General features: G+C 41.4%; 2 protein-coding genes across 3 annotated transcripts in view; both read left to right on the forward strand.

The window, feature by feature from the left end:
- The first annotated feature begins 1535 nt into the window (after positions 1-1535).
- On the forward strand, positions 1536-11690 carry LOC113567797 (DLA class I histocompatibility antigen, A9/A9 alpha chain-like). 2 transcript variants are annotated; one of them, XM_081695372.1, is made up of 7 exons: positions 1536-1854; positions 2969-3220; positions 5598-5873; positions 8017-8307; positions 8433-8552; positions 9003-9044; positions 11563-11690. In XM_081695372.1, the coding sequence occupies exons 1-7, from the start codon at positions 1797-1799 to the stop codon at positions 11565-11567; spliced, it is 1044 nt and encodes a 347-aa protein (XP_081551498.1). In that variant the 5' UTR covers positions 1536-1796; the 3' UTR covers positions 11568-11690. The 2 variants fall into 2 exon arrangements, with proteins under 2 accessions (XP_081551498.1, XP_035385243.1); XM_035529350.2 differs by lacking the exon at positions 11563-11690 and adding an exon at positions 9276-9739 and having other exon boundaries at positions 1537-1854.
- The window catches only part of LOC113567799 (enoyl-[acyl-carrier-protein] reductase, mitochondrial), a 5764-nt gene continuing 2235 nt past the window's right edge, over positions 11642-15170 (forward strand). Inside the window, exons 1-5 of the mRNA XM_026995916.3 lie at positions 11642-11793; positions 13531-13628; positions 14034-14165; positions 14600-14743; positions 14973-15075. Coding sequence (XP_026851717.1) covers positions 11642-11793; positions 13531-13628; positions 14034-14165; positions 14600-14743; positions 14973-15075 — 629 coding nt within the window. The remainder of the gene's footprint in view (positions 11794-13530; positions 13629-14033; positions 14166-14599; positions 14744-14972; positions 15076-15170) is intronic.

The following is a 15170-nucleotide window of genomic DNA, read 5'->3' on the forward strand; positions in this document are numbered from 1 at the left end:
TCTTTGCTGGCACTCCAGGTCAGAGCACACCTATCGATAGTTTAAGTACTAATAATTGACCATTATTTATAGAAATGAAACAAATTGGCAAGTACAAATAAAACAGTAAGACACTGATAGTCAGTCTGCTTTCTGTTTTATTTTCTGTATTTTTTAGCAGTAACAGGATACACATATACTCCAAGACATAATTATAGACCAACACAAAGGGAAATAAGGCCTTTAATGCTCCAGAGGGGAAATTCAGATGTTACGCCAGTACAACATTTACATGATATGGTAAAATAGTAAAAATATAGTACAAAAATAGCATGGAAAATGTAGTATAATATAGTATAAAATGAGATATAGTAGTATAATATACAGTATAGTACAGAAGTGTGGAATATTACTTGCCACTCGCTAAAGTGAAAGAAATATATGAAATCAAAACAACTTGAAGAGTTTTAAGTATCTTCTGGTGTAACACAATGCATGACTAATTCTTGAACATTCAGAAAGAACAAAACACTTTCAGCGACGTAACTATCAAATCCTTATAGCATATGACATGTACCTGAAGACAGAAGGTTTAGCTCCATCTTAATCCTACCAGTCTGACCTGTCAGGATCCTCCATTTTGAAGCGTTCACTTCACAACATGTAGGAATCACTAATAGAAAAACCTTCGCTTCTTAAAATGAGCTACCTTCTAAAGGGTACACAGCAGTTTAATTTTTATACACTTTTCCTTCATTTTTTTACATATTCCACAACTATGTCCAAATTATTACCATTATGTAAATTGATATTCAGTACTTATATCAGGTAGAGTTTGGTTCCATTATATTCAAATGAGGGACTTCTCTTTTAAAAAAAAAAATATGATCTTGTATGCCCTCCTACTATTGATAATGCTGTTTCTTATATCACTTGGTACCCTTTTGCTAAAACAAACCAGAATAATCCACTTTGTTCTTGTTCAGTGGACTTTAAGTTCTCTGCACCGTGTCCTTAGATACCCACAGAAACATGATAAATCTTCATGCTTTCAAACACACTGTTGTACCACTCTAAGCCGATAGAGAGACCCACAACGGACAACGAGATCACAGGATAATATTTTGATCACTACTTTAACTTTCCTCAGTTCCCCCAATCACCATATTATTAAGCACTCATCACACCTGTTCCTCAGTTCCCCCAATCACCAGTTTATTAAGCACTCATCACACCTATTCCTCAGTTCCCCCAATCACCAGATTATTAAGCACTCATCACACCTGTTCCTCAGTTCCCCCAATCACCAGATTATTAAACACTCATCACACCTGTTCCTCAGTTCCCCCAATCACCTGTTTATTAAGCACTCATCACACCTGTTCCTCAGTTCCCCCAATCACCAGATTATTAAATGCTCATCACACCTGTTCCTCAGTTGCCCTACTTATCCTCCATGTAAACCCACAGGATTTAACCCGCAGTGTGATACCAGTGTCTTTTTTGACACTAAAAGGAATCTGTTTTGTTTCATTTTCTTTTTGAGACTCTTTCAGTTGCTTCCTGCTTTTACAATAGCACACTTGTCTTTGTCGCACTCAAGGTTCACGCTCTCCGTGACAATGTGACATGACTATTAAGAGGAAATTAAATATTGGAAGGCAATTTCTGATTTTATTTCCTTTATATAAAACAAATTTGGGGCTTCTTTTCCCCACAAATAAGTGTTTTTCTCTCCTGTTTTTTGAGCTGCGCTGTTGTGTTAGGACTTTGGTTTCAGGTATATCAGGTTACATCATTTCAGTACCTGAGCCAACATGAAGAGCCTAACGTGTTTATGCTGTGTTGCTGTTCTACCGTACCTCTGCAATACAGGTAAGCTCACTTCTGACACAATCTTTGTTCAAAATATGCTTCACAAATGTTGGACTACGTGTCTGTAGCTATTGAAGCAGGCTGCCTTCAAATAGATGACAATTTAGAGTAACCTGAGGGTGTGTAGTTTGCATACATATAGCACTGGGCAAAAATACTCAGCCCTGTTAAATCATCAGTTCGTCTGAATCCATTTCCCAGCATTCACCTGTTGCCAGCTCCCCTGTCACTCGCTTCTTCTCCTCCAATCCTCACACCCTCTACTGATTGTTCTCACCCGTTTTTCATTATTTACCTGTCTATATAAACCATTCTATTTCTCCCTGTTCCTTGTGAAGTACTGCTACGAGTCTCATATGTGTACTGAGTGTTATCTCTGGCTGTCTCTCAGGTTTTACAACCTGCTCTGTTTCCTCATTATCACCTCTGCCTTACCACTACCTGGTTGGTTTGCGCTGTTGGACTGCTCTCTGGTTTCACGTACTCTGGAATGTTTTCTGGTTTATTCTTTTGTCGACTCCTTAAATTCTGGCCGACTACTTTGTGGACTCTGACCTCAGCCTGTCGCACTACTCTGAATCCCGATTTAGCCTTTTATGAATAAAACAAACCCAGTTGTTTACATATGCAACCATCTGTCTCTAATCTGGTTCATGACACTGACTATTGTGAACAGGGTCCACTATTACTGTAAATTCTAATATTGTAGCTTGCAAAATCTGTCAATTCTGAACATCCAAACTATACTGTAAACAACCTCCACCCTCCAAAGCTTTACCGGCTCTCATTTTCTCTGCCCCTCTCCTCAGTTCACCCCTGTTCCAGGAAATATGCCCATATGCCAGTTAACATACCCCTGTGTCAGGATATATACCCCTATGCTAGTATATAAGAGCAGAGCACTGTCTAATGTTTCTTTAGTTAACAAATGTGCTGTTTGATGCCTCTAGTCAAATATATGGCTTTGTTTTATTGATAAAACAAGATTTATTACCCAGTAGCCTCTAACAGTCTAACATTCTCCTAATTACACAGATCACGGGGTTTTATAAAGTACCTGAATGTCTAATGGTAATTAAGTGCATTTGGTTTGTGTCTGTTCCTCTTTTCACAGGTGCACATTCTCTCTATACATTTTCAACGTTCATCACTGGAAATACACCTTTCCCAGAGTTCAGTGCAGTGGTGATGCTGGATGATGTTCAGCTGTTCTATTATGACTCAGATGTAAAGAAGTTAATCTACAGAGAATACAAACCAGACCATGAAGAAACACTGCAGCACAGTATATTAATATTTGATCATATGTACAGAAGCATGAAATACAGGGCCTTGTATTCTGCAAAACAACTCAACATTACACATGGTAAGAGCATATAAATACATTTTGAATGGTAGCATAATGTGATCAGCAGCAGTGCATGCAGTAATTTGATGCCTGCTTTTAAATTAAACAACCAATACCTCAACATCACCAATTAAACCACCATCACCAATACCTCAACATCACCAATTAAACCACCATCAACAATACCTGTAACGAAGCTGGCCCAAGTGCCGCAGGGTGCGGGGCAGGACGCACAGGCTCCTCATTGGTGGAACGCGTTTATTAACATAAAACATATCACACAGGTGGCACTCACACATAACACTTACAGTAAACATGACTATACATTTAACATTAAATGAAGACGTATACACATTAATGGGAACTACACAAACCAACATTACCGCTACAGAGCTAGAAGTTAACACACACGTAGCGACAATGACCAAGAAAGGGAGCACACATGGACAGGGGTTTAAATAGACACATTAACACTTAACAATAAACCCTGTGCACGTGTATGCAATCCCGAAGCAGATATGTGTGGATCCCCCTGCACACGCGGGCCTTACCACGTGACTTATGGGGGCGGAGCAGTCCGTGACAATACCTCAACATCACCAATTAAACCACCATCACCAATACCTCAACATCACCAATTAAACCACCATCACCAATACTTAAAGGCTAAGCACCACCTAATGAATATTGCACCACCCTGAATATCTTAGCTATTGAAAAAAAAATGTATATGTGAATTAAAATGAAAATAAGAATTTAATTTATTTTAAAATGATGAATTCAAGTAAATTGACAGAAAAACCCGAAGTCGCTCCGGAAATTCCAGAAAGTTGTCCAGTGACGTCACTGGTGGACAACCGTGACCAACACTGCGACCAAACACCATCGCTGACTCGGAATGTGAATTTTCCAGTGCTGGTTCTTCAGATTCCAAAGATAATTTTGAATTTGATGAATCTGCAGTGACAGTGTGGTGACTGTATATCGGTGAAATAGATACAAGAAGCTACACCAGAGTACAATGACCAATCTGAAATTGCGACTGGTAAAAAGTCAGTAGCTAAGTAGCCAAATGCAAATGCTCAATTATCATTATTGTTGTAAAAGTGATCTGCTTTGAATTCACGGTCATAAGATCATCTATAAATCTCTGTAATACAACTACGTGGAGTAGTTTTAGTCTAGTATGGTTTGAGCCACCGAGCTTAGCGAGTCAGTCAGTTAGCAGCTAACCTAGCTAGCTAGCAAGGCTAGCAAATGTTAGCTAATGTCAGCTATAATGGTTGAAGTAACTGCACTTACCCTGTTTACTTCCATACACACAGAGGGTCTTAAAGCCTCTTTAGTTTCTTTACATGCCCATATTGTTAGAAAAGCAGCAGTCTTAAGATCAAGTCGTCATGTGAGCCTGGTTTTCCACATCCCATAGTTGTGGTAATCTTCAGGCGTGAAACGAACACTACAGATAAGTGAGTAAGCATGCAGCCCTTTCCAATGTGCCCTTTAAGGTTGACTAATTTTATCAATTTTTTGGATATTTTAGGATCTTTGGGATATTGGTGCATGGGGGTCTCACTGTACATTGAATTATTGCAGCCAAAGACAACACACCTTTTTGTTATTTTGCATCACCTACAGTTCAACTTCTTGAGTTGTTGTCCATCATCTACATCACATGTGTCATGGTTGGTCCCTCCTATCATCCATGGTTTCCCTGTCTTGTGTTTTGTTTTGGTTCCATTCCATAGTTTTGTTTTTTCCACCCCCTCATTTGGTTTTCCACACCTGTTCTTCTATCCTAGTGTTGTTAAATTAATGTATTTAAACCCTGTCTTGTGCCCTGTGTCTTGGTGGTTCATTGCATGTATGTTTTTGAAAGCCCATATCTAAGTTTGTACTCCGTGCCTTTGTGTTTATCGAAGCCTCCGTGTATCTTCCTAGCTTCTGTTATAGCCTGCTTCACCTGTGTGCTTTTGTTTGTCATGTATTCTCAGACTCTCTATGTTGGCTCAATGACCCTGGATTTGCCCCTAATAAATTTCGCTCTTCTCCGCATATGCGTCCGCCTCCTTACCACTCACCATTACAACACTACAAAACAATTTAAGCTGCATTCCTTGAGTTTGTCAAAAGAAAGTTTTCTAACTATAAATAATCACAAGATAGACACTCAGCTTTTGCTGTATTTGTGTTTGACACTTTCATATTAGCTGGTGCTTAGCATTTAAACATCATCAGTTAAACAACCATCACCAATACCTCATCACCAATAACTCAACATTGCAAATTAAAACCATTAACTCAAATTCACAATACTTATACATTTACCAGTAACACAAACATCATCCAAATCTGAATGTGAGTAACATCCTCTTCCTTTTTGACACTCTGACAGGAGTTCATATTCAGCAGAGACGTTCTGGTTGTGAGATGTTTGGTGACTCCCGAGGACCACTGCGGTCATGGGATGCTTTTGAAGGCTTTAATGAAGAAGATCTCTACTTCAACACACAGCTCAGCACTCTGCAGTCTGAAGGAAAATGGCCAAATACATGGGACAGGACTGCTAAAAATGACGTTCAATGGATGTACACAAATGTTTACACACCTCTCTGCTTTCAGCTGCTAGAAAGTGTTCTGGAGATAAAGAGAAGTCATATCATGAGGCAAGGTAAAGCAACAGTCTTTTCAGCTAACCCGAGAATATGATGATTCCTTTCATCGGAGTCAGTTAAAGCTGCGGTTAAAGTTAAAACTTACCGTCGCAATCACAGTGCTGAGAGAACGGTGTTGATTTTGGATTGGTTGATTGGTTTATTGTTTACTGAAACAGACCTTCTGACTAAAGAGATTAGATGTATTTGTTTTGTAATTGCTTAGGTTGGGGGACCTCACTGTTGAGCCTTCTGCAGGTGCTGATTCAGCAAACCACCAATGAAGACAGGTGCCTACTGTGATGTATTTTGTAACACGTTGACCTTTCAGTTATGCCGTACTTGCAGTGGTGCATAGAATGTTGGGATTTGTTTTTTCCTTGTTGTTGTATGAGAAGAGGACACTTAAGAAAACGCCAGTAGATAACATATCATGGACTCATCGTCTGTCTGATTATTTATGGCATATTTGATATACCCGAAGTGTTCAAACAGAACACCTACCTGATGACCTGTGTGAGGAGCTTGTGATGTTGTGATTTCTAGCATGAAGTGAGTGGGTTGGGCCCTGTGTAACGCTCTAATGGTTTGGCTCAGGATGCTTGAAGTCTTATCATGTGTCTAATTCTAATTTCTTAAAACCAAATTCCACAAGTAAAGATGTGGCAGACTTGGCTACAGAAGCCCTAGTACTCATCTCTGCTAAACGTATATACGCCTGCCACCTACGTTCTCTCACAGCTCTCAATCTCATGCTTCAACCCTTCTACTGATGGGTTGTTTGAGGGCAGCGGGGACCAGCAGTTACATGTATGGGTACTTCACTAGGGGGTTGGGGTACCTAATTAGCAGGTATGGGTACTTCACTAGCAGGTAGGGGTACCTAACTAGTGGGTATGGGTACTTCACTAGTGGGTAGGGGTACATCACTAACGGGTATGAGTACTTCACTAGTGGGTAGGGGTACTTCACTAGCGGGTCGTTAAAACCCCAATAATCAACAGTCCTCCTTTTTTTTACAAAGAAGACAGTGACTGAGGCAAGTGAGGTGGAGGGGCAGATGTTACCCTGAGCCAGAGCCTCCATTATGTACTGCTCCATGACCTGCTCCTCCTCCTGGGAGAGTTGTTAAACTCTGCACCTAGAAGGGACTGCAGATTGATGGCATAGTCATAGGCAGCTGAGCAGCCTTGGAGGGGCTAAAGTCCTCCACTAGGTCCTGCTATGTTGCAGGGATGGGGATGGTGTTATGGGCCTCTGAGCTCTTCACAGGCTCTACAGACATCTGGTGGAGGCAACATTGATGGCAGGAGGGAGCCCAGTGCATGATATGGTTATGTGACCAGAATATGTGAGGGTCATAGGCACAAAAGAAGAGCATCTCTTATGCAACACTTTGACAGGCACTTAGAATCTCATAGAGGCAGGTGATGCACTCTATCAGATCCACCCAACTGCCTGCGCTCCTCAGGTGCTGCTACCTCTTACCAAGGGGATGCAGACAGCCTTAGAGGGACCTCTCTCAAAGGGAGCGGTGGTTCTCTTCCAGGAGGTGGTCGTAGGTGCTCGCTAGTCGCCGCTTCTTGTTTGCAGGGCAGCTCCTTATTATGATTAAAGGTAACAAAAGACAGTGGTAAGATGGCTGAAGGCATGAAAGAAAAGTGAACATGTTGGCAGCACAGACTAGGAAGTGCGCAGAAGCTGAAGAGTGTCATGTTTGGTGCTGTACAGCCAAGCAATGTGGAGCACTGGAGGGGAGTAGATGTGTGCTTAATAGTGGAGAGAAGAACACAAAAGAGCCATACAAGGTACACAGGTGCTCTTGTACAATAATCAGGTGACTGGAAGTGGGGAAGGTACGGTGTGTGTGTGTGTGTGTGTGTGTGTGTGTGTGTGTGTGTGTGTGTGTGTGTGTGTGTGTGTGTGTGTGTGTCAGTAGGCATGTCCCCATGTTGACAGGTAACAATTAAGAATGACCATTTCCTGATGCCTAAAATGCTGTTTTGAACTAAAACCTTCAAGTCTAATCAAACAGCAAAGCTATAAAGAGGTTAGAAAACCAGACATTGGATTTATCATGATTACTTTGTAACTGGGTAATGATGACAGTGAACTGTTTGTAATTGATTGTGTTTCTTGTCTTTAACTCCTCCTCTGAAGTAAAGCCCAGTGTCAGGTTCTTCCAGAAGGCTCCTACACACTCTGGAGGGACCTTGCTGACCTGCCTGGCCACTGGCTTCTACCCACGTCACATCAACCTGACCATGCTGAGAGACGGCCAACCCGTGTCTGAGCAGCGCGTGATTGGAGGGGAGGTGCTGCCTAACGGAGACGGGACCTACCAGATGAGGAAGAGGCTGGAGGTCAGTGCAGAGGAGATGCGAGAGAAACACAACTACACCTGCACGGTCATGCACCTCAGCCTGGACAACAAGATCAACATCAGCATGGGTATCAGCCCTCATCAGCCAGTGTTATTGTACACATACTGTCCAAATAAACATCCATCAATAACCCACAGATGATCCTTGGAATAATTAGTAAGAGACTAATTCTCACTTTTCCTCTGTTGGCAGAAATCAGGCTCCCTGTAGACGCGTCCACCATGACTGTGGTGGTTATGGTGCTTGGGCTGGTGGTTGTGTGTGTGATTGTTCCTGTCACTGTTTTCCTCGTATACCGCAGGAAACGCAATGGTGAGATGGACGTTTTGTCTTTCATTACGTTTTGCATTTTGTATCCCAACTGTCTTAAACGTATAACACATAATAGACTCGTTAGTAAACGAAGACGAAAAGCTTTAAGAGCTGCATTCTTCATATTTTTCTCCTGATTATCTATTGCTTTAGAAGACCTCAAATCTACCCTCTGTTGCCTACCAGGCCAAACTCTGTATCCCAGGACCACTAGTCTGTCTCTCACTCGCGTACCATCCAAGAACGGTGTGTCTCAGCTGTACACAGTCATAGAAAGACGAAAGACGTAGTTGCAGGGCTGAACAAACCTGCACAAATCCAGCCAGTGTCCTGCTCTGATTACACTATACTCACCACAGAGGATGGAGTCTGTGTCTGTGTTGTTCATATGACAATTTATTTTTTATTATTTATTCTCATCTGTTATATTTAATGTTTTCTGTGTTTTAGGAGCAAAGACATCTCCTCTGGCCACATATACTTCTGTGTGCAGTAAGTAGTTTTAAAATACAAGACCTGCGCTGACAGCATCTGACAACATCTCTATATATGAGTATTAAATGTTTTGAATAAGAGAAGTAACCAGCTGACTATTGATTGCCATTTTGTACTGAGCTCAAATTCAATATCTTAAGAGAGCCTACTGTATGTGTGGAACACCACAGTATTACTAACAGAAATAATAATTGAGCTCTTGAATTAAATAGCTTGTGTATTTTACAGGAAACATTCAGAGTGAGACATCTTCCGACACCACCACCACAAACTAGAACACTCAATTTTTACTTGGTGTGTGTGAGCATTTGTGTGTGTATGTGTGCACACACATCTCGTACCAAGCACTGAGGAATGTAGGCCTTTATACTACAGTTTTGCTTCCCCAGGGAGTGATTACATTTGTACGTGACTGTGTGATTTTTCTCTTTTCAAATCCAAATTGTAGATTCAGATTCAGATTCACTTTTATTCATTATTTTCAGTTTCTTATACGTAACATTATTTTAATCTTTGAACAATAAAAATAATGTTTACGTGAGTATATGATTCATCCTGTTTCACTTGATACCATGCAAGCACACATCACCATTCTCATCACCATCACCATGGGGACCACCATTCTCATCATCATCACCATGGGAATCACCATTCTCATCACCGTCACCATGGGTACCATCAGTTACCATGGGTATAACCTTTGCTATCAACCAGCTTTATTTTTGGCATAATGTCAAATAAATAAATATATAAAACGTGGTGAATAATTCTGCTTTATTCAATTGGCAGAAATCAGGCTACATTCAGCAGAGACAATTTTTAAAAATTTCTACATTACATACACAAATCTTATTAATGATTCATATTGCTACCTCACATTGATATTCAACATTTTATCATAAAACAGGCTTTGTGTTAATGTTTTTGCCCGGCTGTAAGTTAATTTAAGTGTTCTAAACAATTTTAAGGTGGGCTACCACAAGCTTGGCTATGTTATGATACACTAGTGTATTGTAAAACTCCTTGGTTTGTGATGCAAACGCCTTACGATGGGTTTATTGGAATGGAACCCCATAATAATCTGAGGAGCATCTGTACTCTGTCAGTTATACATTTTATAGGTCAGTGAATGTGGCTTTTCGCTCTAGAGAGAGGACATTTGCCAAACAAAATAATAATAATGAAAAAACAAAAACAAAATGACAACCAAAAAAGAGGAAAACGCATTTGACATGTAAATTCATAGCGATACTCATTTTAAACTATTTGCAACATGACAAAGACTGCTTCTGAAGGAGAGGGTGGTGTGATGGAGGTGTGATGGTGGTGTGGTGTGATGGTGTGACTGGTTGATAGAAGATCAGGCTTCTGCCATTTGGGTGTGTATCAGATGGGTGATGGTGGAGAGTTTGTGATTGTGTGTGATTTCCACCAAGTACCAGCTTTGGACTGGTGAGTGAAATATAAAATCTTAGGAAGTCAAACCATCACCAAGTCCAAAATCAGACATGATAGAATGACAGAAGGATAGGTCGTCTGTGATTGGCTCATGTATGACAGAAGGCTAGGTTGTCTGTGATTGGCTCATGTATGACAGAAGGCTAGGTCGTCTGTGATTGGCTCATGTATGACAGAAGGCTAGGTCGTCTGTGATTGGCTCATGTATGGCAGAAGGCTAGGTCGTCTGTGATTGGCTCATGTATGGCAGAAGGCTAGGTTGTCTGTGATTGGCTCATGTATGAAAGAAGGATAGGTCGTCTGTGATTGGCTCATGTATGACAGAAGGATAGGTCACCTGTGATTGGCCCACGTATGTTAGAAGGATAGGTCGTCTGTGGTTGGTCCACGTATGACAAATGGATAAGTTGTTTGTGAATGGCCCGTGTATGACAGAAGAATATGTCATCTGTGATTGGCCCATGTATGACAGGATAGATCTGTGATTGTTTAGGGCATATTCCTGATACTATTATAATGAAACGTCCTTCTGGATCCATTTGACGGAAATGGAGAGAGAAAGAGAGAAAGACCTCTATAACCAAGGAATTATATTTTTATTTAGAATATTTTTATCCCAGCATATCCGTCCTTATCTTCATAGAAGTTGTCTACAGCATTCTCTTTCATTCTTTAAAATCAAATTCAATTTCACAGATTTTATTTAAGTAGCTGATAAAAACTCTAAAGGAAACTCAATCTTGCAGGTCAGGTGGTACAACCTATACAAACACGTACAAACAAGCCACCAAGTTATACATAAGTAGTTTAATATACAAAGTGGCATGACAGGTTTCATTTCCCAAAAAGAAAAAAATTGTACTGTGCTTTTAACAGTGTGGAGAAAAGTTGTGACTGTATAATTCAGTGCTGAAATGATCCGTGTTGCTCAATGATGAAAAACCTTTATTTTGGAAGAGTAACGTCTTTAAACATTTCAGCCGTCAGAGTGTTGCCTCTGGAAAACACATTCTTTCCTCATCACGGTCTCACGAGTCTGCGATTACAACACTTTCAGAGTGAAGGAAGTGACCCACATCTCACTGCGTCCCTCCCACTGAAAGGTTAGAGCAGTGCGCCGCTCAGATGCACCTGGAATGATGAGGGGGCTGACGCGTCGACTAGCCCAGGCCGAGCTGAAGAGGCTGCAGCAGGAGGGCACAGGGTGGTGGGGGGGAGTCTGGAGACCCCTGCACCACTGCTCTGCCCTGGTGTACCGCGAACACTCAGCCAGCGTGGCTGCTGTGAGGTAAGGGGGGGATGGGAGGATCTTGGCCGGCGTGTGACCACCTGGTCTGGCTCAGCTGTCATCATTGTGTTTGAATCTCAGATCTCGTAGAGTACAGTGTTAGATCTCTGGGTGTGGTAGACAAACGGGTTTAAATTTATTAATAGTGTATTTATTACAATTTTTTGTTTAGGAAATAAAGATATGAGGCCATGTGGTTTTAGGGGGTATTATAAGGTACTATGCAAAAATTATGTCAATGTTGAGTTTTTCGTAGATCACAAGGCAGACAAGACAGGGCTCTTTATGTACTTACATGCAGATCTTTGACTTAATCTTAAAAATAAATAGTTCTTGAACCTCATCATTTCTTCTCAAATACTTTTTTTTTTAAAGAAAAAAGTAACAGTTTGTATAAATTTGTGAATGTCATGATCAATCCCTTCCATGCTCTGTGTTTTCCATGTCTTGTATTTTGTTCTGTTCCATAGTTTCGTTTTGTCCTCACAGTGATTGCGTATACCTGTCTCTCATTTCTAGTTCATGTATTTAATCCCTGCTGTGTGCCTTGGTCTTGGCTGTTCCTTGTTTGTTTGTTGGTTTCGCTGTTTCATGGTTTGAATGAATGTTTAAGGGTTGTTTCTTTGTGTTCCGTGTCTTTGTGTTTATCTTAGCTTTTGTGTTTCCTATTCCTGAGTGTTTCCTAGCCTGTTTCCCTAGTTAGCCTTCGTGTGTTTTTGTTTTGTAATGTTTCCCAGTACTCTCTGTGTCGGCTGTGTGACCCTGGACTGCCTTAATGACCCTAATTTTGGATTTGCCCCATTAAATCTCACGCCTCTCAGCACATGCGTCCGCCTCCTTATCGCTCATCATTACAGTGAAGTTGACTCCAAAATCTCCCTGTATGTGACATTAACTTCTTCACATGCTCTTTTGAAGTAACAATGTTGTATTTATTCATCTCAAATATTTTCACAGTCCACCCCTGCAGCTACTAGGTTACCACAGTACTATACTGAAAGTGTTACTGAGAAATGAAAGTTTTGGGGTTTTTTTAACTTATAAATTTCTATCAGTAATATGATATTGATTTGGTGCTCCAGTGTAAATGATGAATCATAGGTGGTGTAAGGTTTTTCATTAGCTCACACATTTAAGGTGATGTTTATACATTGCTTTCCCCACTGACATAAAGTTCAAACCTCAGCTAAGATGCTTTCATCCTCAAAGCATGGGTTATACACAGCCTACAGAACCCCCTGCCTCAGCTCTGTGTGGTCCAGGTTGGTCTCCTCAGCAAACTATTATGGTACATTTGGTAACTGAGGTAAATGCATCACTTTTATAGGACACGAAGGACCAGGTTTATCAAATAAGATATTTTTAGTTCTTTTTTGTTTTCTTTTATAATGCAGCTTCGTCTGACCCTGTATGATGGTTTCGTCTGACCCTGTGTGATGGTTTCATCTCTCCCTGTGTGATAGTTTCGTCTCTCCCTGTGTGATGGTTTCATCTCTCCCTGTGTGATGGTTTCATCTCTCCCTGTGATGGTTTCGTCTCTCCCTGTGTGATGGTTTCGTCTCTCCGTGTGATGGTTTCGTCTCTCCCTGTGTGATGGTTTCGTTTGGCCCTGTGTGATGGTTTCATCTCTCCCTGTGTGATGGTTTCGTTTGGCCCTGTGTGATGGTTTCATCTCTCCCTGTGTGATGGTTTCGTTTGGCCCTGTGTGATGTTCTGCCTGTGTTCCTGCTGGTTTAGATTAGAACACCTGCCTCTCCCGGCACTGAGCAAACACAGCGTCAGAGTGAAGATGCTGGCGGCTCCGATCAACCCAGCCGACCTCAACATGGTCCAGGGTACAAACAAACAAACACCCTCTTCCCTCAGCAAAATACCAATGCAGAGGCATCAAAGTCATGGAGGACACAGAGTTTGCACTCTGTCCTCACTCCAACACTCCTGACTCAGCTCATAAACAGTGTGAACACTTCAGTTTGTGAACTGAGTCTGGTGTTAAGGCCAGACAGCAGTAAATCTCGGAAACCTGGAGCTCTGCAGGAATGGCTGTGTAAATGCCTACAGCAGTCTGATCCAGTCCACACTGGTCCTGATCCAAGCCACACTTTTGTTCTGACACATAATCAGGGTTCTATTTTTTGACCTGTTGTTTGTCCTCTCTGCTCTGGAAATGAAGGGGGGGTTGTGCATGTCCAGGAAATGTCTGAACTGGAAAACAATGAGGGGTTTTGCACTGTTGGCAGGAACCTACCCGATCCTGTGCCCCCTGCCCGCTGTGGGCGGAAACGAGGGCTTGGGAGAGGTGGTGGAAGTGGGCAGTGATGTCATGGCCATGAGACCAGGTGACTGGGTGGTGCCGATGGATGCAGGCTTTGGTAAGAACATATGGTAGTGAAACAGAACTGCTCCACACATGTATAAAAACAAGCAAAACATTATTAGTGGATAATGACACCCTCCAAAATAATTTTAACACCAGATTTTTTTTGACGCTTTTAAAATAAAATGGGGTGAAAGACCTATAATGATTAAACTGATTCCATTTCAGCCTAGTTTGTTTCTCTCTTGGTTGCAAACATTGAAATTGAAAAGATAAATTCACTGTGAGTGGGTGATGATCTTGCTTTGGGTTTATCAGCCTCTAGGGGGCAGCATTATCTAATGTCTCTTCATTCAGAGATGTTGGAATTCCTGTAGGTGAATTGCTGCAACCATTCTACACTGAAACCTATGACTGCAGTTTAAAAAACAGATAATCATGAAGCGCAATTATTGTGTGTGTGTGTGTGTGTTTGTGTGCATCGTGAAGGTACGTGGAGAACAGAGGTTGTGTGTGAGGAAACTGATCTGATCTCAGTCCCTAAGGACATCTCCGTGCTAGGAGCCGCTACCATCGCAGTCAACCCCTGCACCGCTTACAGGATGCTTCATGACTTCCAAGCCCTCACGCCAGGTAGGGGCGCAGTTTCTATAGCAAACGTTCTCTACTTCACTAAGCTTATTTGACAAGTTCAGTGGCAGGTGAAAAATATATAAAGCCAAAACAGCAAAGCACTGATTTTAACAGGCTACACCATTGCTTGCCTGTCATTTACTCATTAATTGATTCGTTAATTAATTAATTTATGCAAATAATTAATTGACTCGTCCATTGCTGTAAGTGACTGTGTTCATCGGCCCAGGTTCCACAGTGATCCAGAATGGCGCGAACAGTGCAGTGGGTCAGGCTGTGATCCAGATAGCTGCATCACTGGACCTCAGAACCATCAACCTCATCAGAGACAGGTACCTTGCCATCCAATCAAAGCACTTTACATCATCATACAAGAACCCTCCAGTCAAAACATTCTACATCATCATAAACTGGTCAAAAGCATTTT

This window comes from Electrophorus electricus, chromosome 2, assembly GCF_041902795.1.
Source record: "Electrophorus electricus isolate QZ-2024a chromosome 2, ASM4190279v1, whole genome shotgun sequence".
In the NCBI taxonomy this organism is placed as follows: domain Eukaryota; kingdom Metazoa; phylum Chordata; class Actinopteri; order Gymnotiformes; family Gymnotidae; genus Electrophorus; species Electrophorus electricus.